The sequence below is a fragment of the Oncorhynchus mykiss genome, chromosome 11 (genome assembly GCF_057628025.1).
Source record: "Oncorhynchus mykiss isolate SJ-2025 chromosome 11, ASM5762802v1, whole genome shotgun sequence".
Lineage (NCBI taxonomy): Eukaryota > Metazoa > Chordata > Actinopteri > Salmoniformes > Salmonidae > Oncorhynchus > Oncorhynchus mykiss.
In genome coordinates, this window is record NC_143032.1 from 61,633,365 (window position 1) to 61,647,464 (window position 14,100).

The window sequence follows — 14,100 nt, forward strand, 5'->3', positions numbered from 1 at the left end:
GAATGGTTTACCATATTCACACATACCCACTGAATGGAAAATTGTACCCAGATGGGCATGAGCGAGGGTGGTATGGAGCACTTAGGGCTGCAAGGCAAGCACATTGGCCTACCCATGGACAGTGGCTACCTGTCATTCAGGGCAGGTGGGGCATGCCTGTTTTGCATGTTATTTTGGCATTAATACGTGTAACATATCAGTGGGCAAACAATGTAAAAAAAAGTTAATTAAGCTGCATAGAAACGTTGTCTCTTTCTGGCTTTCTTGAGTAAGGTAGCTCCAAAATGCAGGTGTTTCAGCCTAGCTCGGTGCTTTCTGTTGTGGTGGGGTAGCCAGTGGAAAATATGGAGCGTAGGGGTTGGTAATGTTCTCTAGTTGTGCCGTTATTGGCTCAGTGTTCTGTCAGTCATGGGGACAATACGTTACCACCAAATCTAAGAGTAGAGCTCGAAAATTCAAGCCTCTTGGGCGCTGCCATAGAGTTACATTAGAAGTGCCCATCCTATAAGGCTCAAGGTCATTGGCCACAGATAAAATGTCAAATCATCTTATATCTACAGCAGCTTTGATTGGACTGATCATCTCGACATCATACTTTCAAACTCTTAGGTAGGAATCTAGTTGTCTTTATCATGAATCTAGTTGACAATCTACTGGCAAATCCTTTTTAATCGTTGTCATATGAAGAGAAATAATGTAATAGAAATTATAGATAAATCGTATTGGTGCTCATCGGCCATTGGACATTACACAACATGTTGGAATTCGCAAATTCAACAATGAGTGATTTTGAAGGAATCAGTGGCTAACTGCAAGCATTGCAAAGCAATCACTAGCCTGGTATTCAGTGGAGTGGGTGTGTGGGTCTCTTTTCCAAACTTAAAAGGATAAACATTCAACATTGGCCATGCTGTCAATCCAGCATGACTTCTGCCGCGGTCAAAACAACTGGAAACTCAGAACAGGGAAATCTGACTTCAGTGAGTTCAAGACAACTGGGAACGATCTCCTACTGGGAAAATATGTTCTGAACGGTCATCCAACTCGGAATTCCAAGTCGGGAACTTGGGCTTCTTTCTAGAGCTCCAACCTGAAGATCACTGACGTCATCATGATTGGACCTTTTTCAGAGATCCGAGTTGTCTTGAAAATATAATAAATCCAGGGAATAACTTTGATGACAAAGTTTGATGACAAAATGTGCCCCACGAAGAACTGCCGCCCCACCTTCCTGTTCAAGTGAGCACAGCACAACAAGGTGAGTCCAAAAATGTATTGTATGCCAGGGAGATATGTATACTGTAGCTAAGAAAGTAATAATAAGTGTATGTTGTGTAATAAGCTGTTAGTAGCCCATGCATGAAAAATAAAAACAATATTTTGCCCCACCAAGATTATATTTATAAACAAATGATTTGAGTGGTCCATAACACAACTGTTAATCTGATTGTGTGTGGTGATGGATATGTCTTTAGGGTATAGTGGTGCTTCTCTTACCCCGGTCTGGCTCTGGGATGCGGGCGCTGGCTGGGGCCTGGGGTCCAGGGGGTCCAGGAGGTCCAGGAAGCCCAGGTAGACCCCTCTCTCCTGGAAGACCTGATGGACCTTTGGGTCCTGGGGGAGGGGAGATACACCGCACTGTTTCACTGAGGGACAGCATTGGCATGACAACAATGGAAAGGGTAGGAAAAAACTCCATGACAAAAGCAAGAATCAGCATTGGGACAGCATTCAAATCAAATCAAGCTTTAGGATAAAAAACTAAGAATACCAATACAAACTGAATAAGACTAAAAAGCACCCCAAGGAAAAGCAAAGCTAAAAAGGTGTGTTTTAAAATGTCTTTTGAATATGTCCACAGTTTCGGCCTCCTCAGGTTCTCTGGCAGGCTGTTCCAGAGGCTGGGGGCATAGTAACTAAAGGCTGTCTCTCCATGCCTCTTGGTCCTAGGCTTTAAAAGGCCAGTGCCAGATGACCTGAGGACCCACTGGGTACATAACTTAAGAGCATGTCTGACATGTATTGGGGTGCACAATCGTTGGTTGATTTAAAAACCAATAGAATTATCTTAAAATGAATTCTAAAACTCACAGGCAGCCAGTGCAGAGACCTTAAAACCAGTGTAATGTGTGCTCTCCGTCTGGTCGGTACCCGTGCTGCAGAATTCTGTATGTTTTACAGTACAGAGACCTTAAAACCAGTGTGATGTGTGCTCTACGTCTGGTCTTGGTCAGCATTCTGCATTCAGCATTCTGTACGTTTTGCAGTTGACCAATGGCTTTCTTGGGTAGACCAGACAGGAGAGCATTACAGTAGTCAAGCCTGCTTGTAATAAAAGCATGGATGAGCTCTCTGCATCCGCCTGAGAGAGAAATGACAGCACCTTGGCAATGTTCCTCAGGTGGTAAAAAGCTATTTTGGTCACATGTGATTCAAAATTGAGTTCAGAATCAAAAATGACACCTAGGTTTTTACCTGGTGTTTTATCTTTATTGCCCGTGAATTAAAATGTACAGCCAGATTCTCTCTCTGTGCTTTGGCTCCAACAATAAGTACTCCCGTCATGTCTTGATTTAGCTGGAGGAGGTTGTGAGCCATCCAAGTATTTAAATCACTAATACAGTTTAATAATTTATCCGTGGAGTTAATATCCTCTGGTGACACAGAAATGTAAAGTTTTGTATCGTCTGCATAGTAGTGAAAATCAATGCTCTGATCGGTTTCACCTGTCTTTGTGCTTGTCTCCACCCACCTCAAGGTGCCGCCTATCTCCCCCATTATCCCCTGAGCATTTATGCCTGTGTTTTCTGTTTGTCTGTTGCCAGTTTGTCTTGTCTTGTCAGGTCTTACCAGCATGCTTTCCCGGTTTCCTGTTTCTCAAGTGTTTGTTTCCTAGTTTTCCCAACTCTGACCATTTTGCTTGCCCTGACCCCGAGCCTGCCTGCTGTCCTGTACCTGCTTGACTCTGACCTGATTACGAACCTCTGCCTGCCCTCGACCTGCCCTTTGCCCTGTGTTATAATAAATGATTGAGAACTGTACTATCCGCATCCTGTGTCTGCATCTGGGTCATATCCTGAGTCATGATATGCTGTGCTTTCTTACAAGGCTGCCAAGGGTTAACATATGTAAACTGAGCAGTACCGCACCCAAAATCGGAACCTTGTGGAACGCCACATGTGATATGCATTTTCTCTGAGTTATCTTCACCAACGGTTACAAAAAAACTATTGACCGGTTAAATAGGTTCTAAACCAATTTAGAGCTGGACCAGAGGCCAACCCACCTCTCCAGTCTGTCCAGAAGGACACCACCATTAGATAATGTACCACTTTAACTAAGGCTGTGCTGTGGTGGGCACAAAAACTACAAAAAACAGATTGGAATTTAAAAAAGATACAGTTGGCACTTTAAAAATGATTTAGTTGTATGAAAACCAATTTCTCCAGAATTTTGCTTAAAAATGGAAGGTATTTTGGCCGGAAATTGCTAAGAGCTGAAGAATCTAGATTACTTTTCTTCAGAAGTTTCTTCAGTTTTTAGTGCAGTGGGGAAAGTGCCCGGTGTCCAGAGAGAAACTTTTATTCTCTTTTGGTATATCATTAGATTTTTCATTGAGTATTTTCATCATTTCAAAGGGCACCAGATAGGTGAACCCACGATGAAGAGGTTTCACCCTGTGTTGCCTTTCCTGGCATGCCGCACAATGGCAGGGGAGGCCTGGTGAACCTAGACAAATTGGTAGGGTACAGACAGGGCTGTATAGATGTATAGTAGAGAATGTGAAGGGAGAGAGGAAGTGAGCGATGCATGGTGTATTAGGTTTCTGTGCTTGGTGGTTAACATCAGCAGCAGGCAAGGAGAGGAGAGAGCGGGCTGAGCGACTGACTGCTGTTCAGCTTTAATTAACAGGCTCTTAATGTCTGTGTGGGAGCTCAAAGGAGGACCTGGGAAAACTCAAATAAACACTATTAAATGTTGGAGCATATTAGCGGCACTGGTGCGCAATAAATTAAATGCTGTCTGCATCTGCATGAGCCGGAGTGTGAGAGCGCTCACGGTTGTGTGTGTGTGCACAACCAGTCCCAACAAGCCAGCTCGTGAAAGTGTTTCTCTCTCCCTCCCACATCGGTTTCTCCTTTTGTTGAAAAAAGGTGAGAAAGAAAAGCTGAGATGTGACTTGTCCCTGTGGCCCAGCTGGATTGGCCTGCTCCATCCACAAACCCAAACAAAGTGCCTCACCTCCCCACCACAACAACATCTGACATCATTGTTTGCACTTTCCTGAGGTAATGCTTTGCACACACACACACACACACACACACACACACACACACACACACACACACACACACACACACACACACACACACACACACACACACACACACACACACACACACACACACACACACACACACACACACACACACACACACACACACACACACACACACACACACACCCTCTATCTCCTATCTCTTTGCCTTGTGAACCCGAATAATGCTCTGGAGGGTGATGCAACTGACAACAGCTATCATTGATTGTATTATCAACTATGAATAACTTGGCATAGAAGAGGGTCATTTGTAATGTGTTATTACTGCTCTAATTGGATTTGACACCTCGCTGATTCATTTTCACTTTGCTTTAGTAAACATTAATGCAAAGACTGACTGTGTTGTGGTTCTGCACACACTCAATTCCACCTGAAGGACCATAACCCATGGTCAGCAGCACAGTGGCACAGCTGGGTAGTCAAAGTGGCTCCATCTCCAGAGTCTGTGTGTTAGCATGACGTTAAGGCAAACTAGGCTCTATTTTTCCAGCAGGATAATGGGGCCCTGGAGCAGCTGTGGGCTACAGTGTCAAGGTGTGAGTAAAATTGTGTGTGTGCATATGTGTGTGTGTGTGTGTGTGTGTGTGCGTGTGTGTGTGTGTGTGTGTGTGTGTCTGGGTGCGTGTGTGTGTGTCTGGGTGCCTGTGTGCGTGCATGCGTGTAAGGAAATCGTAGTTCTTCTGTACAGGAAACACATGTCCTGTCTTTGCGCTGATTCAGGGAAAAACAACCCAAAATACATCAGTGCACGGCTCCACACACCTCAACCCTAACTCCAACCTCACACTGCTTCCCTCCCTGCGGAAGTCCCTGAGTGTGACAACAGTCTCCCCTTGACTCTTTATGAATCTGTCTGAACCACTTTTACACCACTGCTGAGATCATTCATTTCCCTTCCTCCTAAACTCTTGCTACCAAACATGCTCTCATAAGGCTCAGGGTTACAGTAACATCAAACACATTTTTGTCAATGTTATCATTTCTAGTATGTGCAATGTACAGGAAGAATTCAGCATATAGGGGAGCAAATTGTTTGTAATAGAAACCCTATAAACAAGGCAACAATAAACACGTCGTCCCCCACCACTGATGCACCTTGTGACTAACACATTTCTGTGAATTACTACAGCTCCCACCTTGGGCCAATCAGTACAATTTTGTAAATGCCAGATCTCTATGGCAAGACACATTTGTCTAGTTGTCTAGTTACACCCAAGTTTAGTCAAAATCAGCCCAGTGCTGTCTGAGATATCGCATGTGACCAACGTATGAACGAATGTACGAACGAATGTACGTACGGATGGAGACAGATCCACAGTTCCCTCCCCGATTTCATCATGGGGGACAACAATAACACCGCAGACATATGGAAGACATAAGGAGACAGGATTTATACACATAGCTCATGTTCATTTCAGATTGGATTCACATGGTGTTTCTCAAAAAGTGGGTTTGTAGCTTAACTTTTGCTCTACATCTCATTTCTACCAAGCAGCAGCAGGCAGAGAGCAGGGGTCATATGTCCCTCAGAGAGGGAGGGGTACACTGTCTGCTTGTTCCATACAGAGAGGAACCAGAACCACAGCCACCAGCTCCAACATTCTACGTTTACATTTGAGTAATTTAGCAGACGCAAGTTACAGGAGCACATGTATGACAAACTTATTTTACTATGTATTTTATTGTCATTAAACTCATAGCTGCTCAGGAATGTCTAGGGATTTCTTGTTTTCGGACTGTTATTTCTTATTTGTCCGTAACCATTTACCCTCGAATATAAGCAACAGATTTATGCTTTTCTTTATGTTGCTGAACGAATCGAATCTGGTTAGTCAGCAGGCAGGAACAACAGCGAGTATTGCGAGCCATAGGGGAGTTTTGTGTAGTCTGAAGAGAAATATTTTTGGCGGGCTGCTGGAAACCATGCTGAATCAGCGAACTTTGCATTTAGTAAGTCTTATGGTTGAAAAGTCTGTAAGTTATCACCATGTTGTCCGCAGAGGAACTGCTGTGTTTTTTATGGACTACACATGGCTTTGTGGAATGGCAGAGTGGTTTCACAGAAAGACAAACACTCTGATGCAGGATGTCATGATGCAATTTGTTGAGATCTGAGTGACTTTTCCACAATTGTTTCAGGCCTTAAGTCAACAGGTTCTTGTCTGCCCTGGCAGACAGAGAGTACTGTCATAGTTGTCTTGGAGACAATGGGTTAAGTGGGTGGGTACACACACAATCCCCCTGTCCCTACACTGATCTTCACCATCTTTACCACAAGCGTATTTATTGACAAACAGTGTCAATGTCTTGTAAGACAAGAAGCATTTGTTTGACATCAGTGCACCCTGCTTAATCAACTGGAAATCTGGAATTTATCTATTATTCATGAAACAAACATCTACTGAGTACAGTCTGTTATTATCATATTTCAGCCAAAAGGAATGACTGTCACACATTTGTAGGTTTACACAATTTTACAGTGAAATCAGTGGTTGTTATAAATCATACACTCTGTCATTGTCTAGTTACAGTAAGTATCTTACCCACTAGTCCTGGGGTCCCAGAAGGGCCTCTCATCCCAGCCTCGCCCCTGGGGCCACTGGGGCCCGGCAGTCCCCGAGACCCTAGCTTCCCTGAGCAAAGACAGTGGACAGACACTAGTAACCATTGAGCCATACTGATACAGCCACAAATAAGAGTTTGTGTTACAAAGCAATGACTGACTTGACACCTCAAACCTACCATCTTGTCCAGGGGTACCGTCTCTGCCTCTATCGCCCTGTGGACCTGTGTGTTTGGGAAGAAATAGACAGGCGTCAGAGAGCAGACAAGGGTCCAGGGAAAGAGGGAGAGAAAGGGGTTCCATTGCCTTGTGTGGAAAAATGGACTAGACGTTGAGCGATTCCTGAGGTGAAGGGTTACCAGATGGAGGTGGCAGAGCAGCTGAGCCGTGGACTGGATTAGATAGACTGGCTAAAAGACTAAGCACTGAGATGTTAATTAGGGCCACAGAGGTGCCAGAGAGGAACAAACCCCTTAGCTAGTCATGGGAGACTAAAACCCAAGAGTCCCACACAGGGCAGCAGATTCTGCGAAATTAAAGCTCCTATATTGTACTGAAACTCAAAACGTACAGTACCATTCAAAAGTTTGAAGGGATTTTCATTTGTTTTTACGATTTTCTACATTGTAGAATAATAGTGAATAGATCAAAACTATGAAATAACACATGAAATCATGTAGTAACCCCAAAAAGCGTTAAACAAATCAAAATATAATATAATAATATAATATATACTTCTTCAAAGTAGCCACCCTTTGCCTTGATGACAGCCTTGCACACTCTTGGCATTCTCTCAACCAGCTTCATGAGGTAGTCACCTGGAATGCATTTCAATTAACCTTGTTTAAAGTTAATTTGTGGATTTTTTTCCCTTCCTAATGCAGTTGAGGCTATCCGTTGAGTTGTGACAGGGTAGGGGGAGGTATACAGAATATAGACCTATTGTCACGCCCTGGCCTTAGTTATCTTTGTTTTCTTTATTATTTTGGTTAGGCCAGGGTGTGACATGGGTGACTTATTGTGTTCGTCTTGTCTAGGGGTTTATTAGATTTATGGGGTTGTGTTCAGTTTAGTTGTCCAGGTAAGTCTATGGTTGCCTAGAGTGGTTCTCAATCAGAGGCAGGTGTTTATCGTTGTCTCTGATTGGGAACCATATTTAGGCAGCCATATTCTTTGGGTATTTTGTGGGTGATTGTTTCCTGTCTTTGTGTTTACTGCACCAGTTTTTACTGCATCAGTTTTCACGTTTCTTGTTTTGTAGTTGTGTTCATGTTTGAGTTTTCTTATTAAAAAACCATGAACTATAACCACGCTGCGTTTTGGTCCGCCTCTCCTTCCCAGGAAGAAAGCCGTGACACCTATTTGGTAAAAGACCAAGTCCATATTACAGCAAGAACAACTCAAATAAGCAAAGAGAAATTACCTTGAAAGTTTCTTCAAATCAAATCAACTCAGATGATTTTAGCAGATGTTAATGTGAGTGTAGTGAGATGCTTGTGCCACTAGTTCCAACAGTGCAGTAATATCTAACAAGTTATCTAACAATTTCCCAACACACAAATCTAAAGGGGTGAATGAGAATATGTCTACAGTATATAAATATATGGATGGGCGATGGCCGAGCCGGCATAGGCAAGGTGCAATAGAGTATATACATATCATATGAGTAATGTAAGATATGTAAACATTATTGAAGTGGCATTATTTAAAGTGGCATTGTTTAAAGTGACTAGTGGGATGGTAACGGTGTGAACAGGCAGTGGCTCGGGTGGTTGTTGTCTTTTTGGCCTTCCTGTGACATCGGGTGCTGTAGGTGTCATGGAGGGCAGGTAGTTTGCCCCCGGTGATGTGTTGTGCAGACCGCACCACCCTCTGGAGAGCCTTGCGGTTGAGGGCGGAGCAGTTGCCGTGCCAGGCTGTGATACAGCCCGGCAGGATGCTCTCGATTGTGCATCTGTAAAAGTTTGTTAGAGTTTTGGGTGACAAGCCAAATTTCTTCAGCACCTTCTTCACCACACTGTCTGTGTGGGTGGACTATTTAAGTTTGTCTGTGATGTGCACGCCAATGAACTTAAAACTGTCCACCATCTCCAGTGCTGTCGCTTCGATGTGGATAGGGGGGTGCTCCCTCTGCTGTTTCCTGAAGTCCACGATCATCTCCTTTGTTTTGTTGATGTTGAGTGAGAGGTTATTTTCCTGACAGCACACTCTGAGTGCCCTCACCTCCTCCCTGTAGGCTGTCTCGTCATTGTTGGTAATCAAGCCCACTACTGTTGTGTCATCTGCAAACTTGATGATTGAGTTGGAGGCGTGCGTGGCCACGCAGTCGTGGGTGAACAGGGAGTACAGGAGGGGGCTGAGCACGCACCCTTGGAGAGGCCCCAGTGTTGAGGGTCAGCGAAGTGGAGATGTTGTTTCCTACCTTCACCACCTGGGGGCGGCCCGCCAGAAAGCCCAGGACCCAATTGTACAGGGCGGGGTTGAGACCCAGGGTCTCCAGCTTGATGATGAGTTTGGAGGGTACTATGGTGTTGAATGCTGAGCTGTAGTCAATTAACAGCATTCTTACATAGGTATTCCTCTTGTCCAGATGGGATAGAGCAGTGTGCAGTGTGATGGCGATTGCATTGTCTGTGGACCTGTTGGGGGGGTATGCAAACTGAAGTGGGTCTAGGTTGGCCGGTAAGGTGGAGGTGATATGATCCTTGATTAGTCTCTCAAAGCACTTCATGATGACAGAAGTGAGTGCTACGGGACGGTAGTCATTTAGTTCAGTTATCTTTGCCTACTTAGGTACAGGAACAATGGTGGTCATCTTGAAACATGTGGGGACAGCAGACTGGTATAGGGAGCGATTGAATATGTCTGTAAACACACCAGCCAGCTGGTCTGCGCATGCTCTGAGGACACGGCTAAGGATGCCGTCTGGGCCAGCAGTCTTGCGAGGGTTAACACGTTTAAATGTTTTACTCACGTCAGCCACAGAGAAGGAGAGAGGGGGAGGGTGCAGTTTTTGTTAGCGGGCCGTGACGGTGGCACTGGATTATCCTCGAAGCGGGCAAAGAAGGTGTTTACTTTATCTGGAAGCGTGACGTCGGTGTCCGTGACGTGGCTGGTTTTCTTTTCGTAGTCCGTGATTTCCTGCAGACCCTGCCACATAGGTCTCGTGTCTGAGCCGTTGAATTCCGACTCCACTTTGTCCCTGTACCGGCATTTCGCTTGTTTGATTGCCTTGCGGAGGGAATAACTATATTGTTTATATTCAGCCATATTCCCAGACCTCTTTCCATGGTTAAATGCGGTGGTTCGCGCTTCCAGTTTTGCGCTGATGCCTTCATCCATCCACGGATTCTGGTTAGGGTAGGTTTAATAGTCACAGTGGGTACAACATCTCCAATGCATTCTTTATAAACTCACTCACCGAGTCAGTGTATAGATCGATGTTGTTCTCTGAGGCTGACCAGAACATATCCCAGTCCACGTGATCAAAACAATCTTGAAGCGTAGATTCCGATTGGTCAGACCAGCGTTGAATGGTTCTAGTACATCCTGTTTGAGTTTCTGCATATAAGACAGTAGGAGCAAGATGGAGTTGTAGTCGGATTTGCTGAAGAGAGGCTGGGGGAGGGATTTGTATGCATCGCGGAAGTTAGAGTAGCAGTGATCGAGTGTATTACTCCTCGTGTAGTGCAATTAATATACTGATCGAATTTAGATAGCCTTGTTCTTAGATTTGCTTTGTTAAAATCCCCAGCTACAATAAATGCAGCTTCAGGATATATGGTTTCCAGTTTACATAGAATCCAGTGGAGTTCCTTGAGGTCCATCTTGGTGTCTGCTTGAGGGGCAATGTACACAGCTATGATGATACCTGACGAGAATTCTCTAGGGAGGTAATATGACCGGCATTTGGTTGTAAGGAATTCTAGGTTGGGTGAGCAGAATGACTTGAGTTCCTGTATGTTGTTATGATTATACCATGAGTCGTTAATCATGAAGCAACAACATATCCAGAGAGAGCCATGAAACAGAGAATGTTACAATCTCTGATGTCTCTCTGGACGGCAAACCTTGCTCGAATTTCATCAACCTTGTTGTCAAGAGACTGGACATTGGTGAGTAGTACACTTGGGAGCGGTAGGCGATGTGCACGTCTACGGAGCCTGACCAGGAGACCGCTCCGTCTGCCCCTTCTGCGGCGCTGTTGTTTTGGGTCAGCCTAAGGACTCGAAGTGAGCCGACCATCTCTATCGGCGCCATCTTGCTAAAAAAAAAGTTGCAAAATGCATCAAGCGCTATGATGAAACTGGCTCTCATGAGGACTGCCACGGGAAAGGATTACCCAGAGTTACCTCTGCTGCAGAGGATACGTTCATTAGAGTTACCAGCCTCAGAAATTGCAGCCCAAATAAATGCTTCACAGAGTTCAAGTAACAGACACATCTCAACATCAACTTTTCAGGGGAGACTGAGTGAATTAGGCCTTCATGGTCGAGTTGCTGCAAAGAAACCACTACCAAAGGGCTCCCAAGTGGCGCAGTGGTCTAAGGCACTGCATCCCAGTGCAAGAGGCGACACTATAGTCCCTGGTTTGAATCCAGGCCGTATCACATCCAGCCGTGATTGGGAGTCCTATAGGGCGGTGCACAAGTGGCCCAGCGTCGTCCGGGTTTGGCAGGGGGAGGACATCATTGTAAATTATGTGGCTTGCTTAGTTGAATAAAGGTAAAATATATACAAAACATAAAGGACACCAATAATAATAATAAGAAACTTGCTTGGGCCAAGAAAGATGAGCAATGGACATTAGACTGGTGAAAATCTGTTCTTTGGTCTGATGAGTCCCAATTCTAGATTTTTGGTTCCAACCGCTGGGTCTTTGTGAGAGGCAGAACAGGTGAACGAATAATATCTGCATGTGTGGTTGCCTCTGTGAAGCATAGAGGAGGATGTGTGCTGGTGTGGGGGTGCTTTGCTGGTGACACTGTCAGTTATTTACTTAGATTTCAAAGCACACTTAACCAACATGGCTACCACAGCATGCTGCAGAGATACGCCATCCCATCTGGTTTGTGCTTAGTGGAACTATCATTTGTTTTTCAACATGACAATAACCCAACACATCTCCAGGCTCTGTAAGGGCTATTTGACCAAGACGGAAAGTGATGGAGTGCTGCATCAGATGACCTGGCCTCCACAATCACGCAATTGAGATGGTTTGGGATGAGTTTGGACCGCATAATGAAGGAAAAGCAGCCAACAAGTACTCAGCATATGTGGGATCTCCTTCAAGACTGTTGAAAAAGCAATCCGGGTGAAGCTGGTTTAGAGAATGCCAAGAGTGTGCAAAGCTGTCATCAAAGCAAAGGGTGGCTACTTTGAAGAATCTCAAATATAAATATATTTAACACTATTTTGGTTACTACATGATTCCATATGTGTTATTTCATAGTTTTGATGTCTTCACTATGATTCTATAATGTAGAAATGGTAAAATAAAGAAAAACCCTTGAATGAGTATGTGTGTCAGAACTTTTGACTGGTACTGTATACACGGAGCAGATAATTCTCTCTCTCTCAAAACTACTAAGACTGACCCACAAACATTGTCTGTGTGGCAGGACAAACATAATGGTGCATTTACATTCTTCTACAGGCCTCAGAAGGCCAGTGAGGATCTTAACCTGAGAGAGCCTTTGGCTAAAACAGATTTGAATGTAATTGGATGGAAGTTGATACACTATTGAAAAGCCTTTTGAAAGTGCACCAGCAGAACACTCTATCTTTCTAGCTGCAGCCAACGCTGGGCTGAGCTCCAGGGAAGGAGAGGGCTTTCATGCCCTGAAGTGTTCACTTTCCACACAACAGAACCCTGAAAGAGAGCAGCGCAGACAACTGGAAATTAGTGTGTGTGTGTGTGTGTGTGTGTGTGTGTGTGTGTGTGTGTGTGTGTGTGTGTGTGTGTGTGTGTGTGTGTGTGTGTGTGTGTGTGTGTGTGTGTGTGTGTGTGTGTGTGTGTGTGTGTGTGTGTGTGTGTGTGTGTGTGTGTGTGTGTGTGCATGCGTGTGTGCACGTCTCTCTTATAGCGACAGAAGAAATATGATATTGGGGAGGAGAGCTGTTTGAGATGCAATGGAGAACGAATTACAGCACACGAAGAGAGCCGTGCAGAGTGATTTTCTAAGAAATTATCAAACATAACCCACTTCACTCAAATCAGTAGGAATACATGGTTGTTCCTAAAACCTGCCCATACATGTGTATAGGAGACTTGTACGTACCTACGGATCCCTGCTCGCCAGGGGCTCCTTTGGTTTGTGGAGCCCCTGTCTGTGAGGAAGACTCCGGTGCCGTTCCTTCTTCACCCTGTAGGTGGCGGTGAGAAGTGGAGCCAGGAGAGGACAGCACTTGGACCTATTGGATAAAATAGGAAAGAGAGAAATTTGAAGAGACGTTTTAATTTACATTTTCATTAGGATCCCCATTATCCGACACCAGTGCCGACAGCTAGTCTTACTGGGGTCCGACACATAACGAAAAAGACAATACAGATAAAATTCTTCGAATTTATTGTAGTGTGCATGTGTGTTTTCATTTATCAGAGAAATGCCAATGCCTTTCAAATGGACTCATGATCAGAGACTGTAGCCTCTCGCTGCAGCACAGTTTTCAGTAGAGGAGTCCATGACTGTACCTTTTCCTCCAGTGAGCGGAGTCTGTCTGTCAGGGCTGTGAATCGACTACAGTTGAGGCAATCTGGAGAACAGACAAAGAAAAAAATACTATACGTGGACAAGTGTCGATATCTGCAAAAAGCACTTCCAAAAATGTACTTCAATGAATATGAGAAACATGGGGCCTGAGTGTTAAAGCAAAACATTGTAAAGGAGATAAATTGGATCCCAGGTGTTCTGAATCTGCTGATATTTAAAAGAGAAATATGGTTCCAGGTGTCATAGTACAGTATGAGAGAGTGTTAGGGTCCTGGTTCTTACTGGTGGAGAGCTGCTCCCCTGTTCCTGCTTCTGTGCGGGCAGAGGCAGGAGGTCGGCGGAGAGTGGACGGCTTCCTCACCGCCTCCTGAGCCACCAGCTGGTTTCCTGACTCTGTAGCAGAAGAGGAAGGGGAGGTTGAAGAGGAGTCATTTCAGTAGACCACACAGTGAGTTCATACAGTCGTCATTCCGTTATGATGCACT

The 14,100-nt window shown here is 44.7% G+C and overlaps 1 protein-coding gene across 7 annotated transcripts in view; it reads right to left on the bottom strand.

Moving 5' to 3' along the window:
* LOC110535075 (EMI domain-containing protein 1) overlaps positions 1–14,100 on the bottom strand; it is a 107,314-nt gene that overhangs the window by 13,040 nt on the left and 80,174 nt on the right. For all 7 annotated transcript variants that reach the window (XM_090190794.1, XM_036935959.2, XM_036935960.2 and 4 more), the window contains 6 exons: positions 13,898–14,008; positions 13,597–13,658; positions 13,184–13,316; positions 7,082–7,126; positions 6,883–6,972; positions 1,498–1,614 (listed from right to left, as the gene is read on the bottom strand). In XM_090190794.1, the coding sequence (XP_090046920.1) occupies positions 1,498–1,614; positions 6,883–6,972; positions 7,082–7,126; positions 13,184–13,316; positions 13,597–13,658; positions 13,898–14,008 (558 nt within the window). The remainder of the gene's footprint in view (positions 1–1,497; positions 1,615–6,882; positions 6,973–7,081; positions 7,127–13,183; positions 13,317–13,596; positions 13,659–13,897; positions 14,009–14,100) is intronic.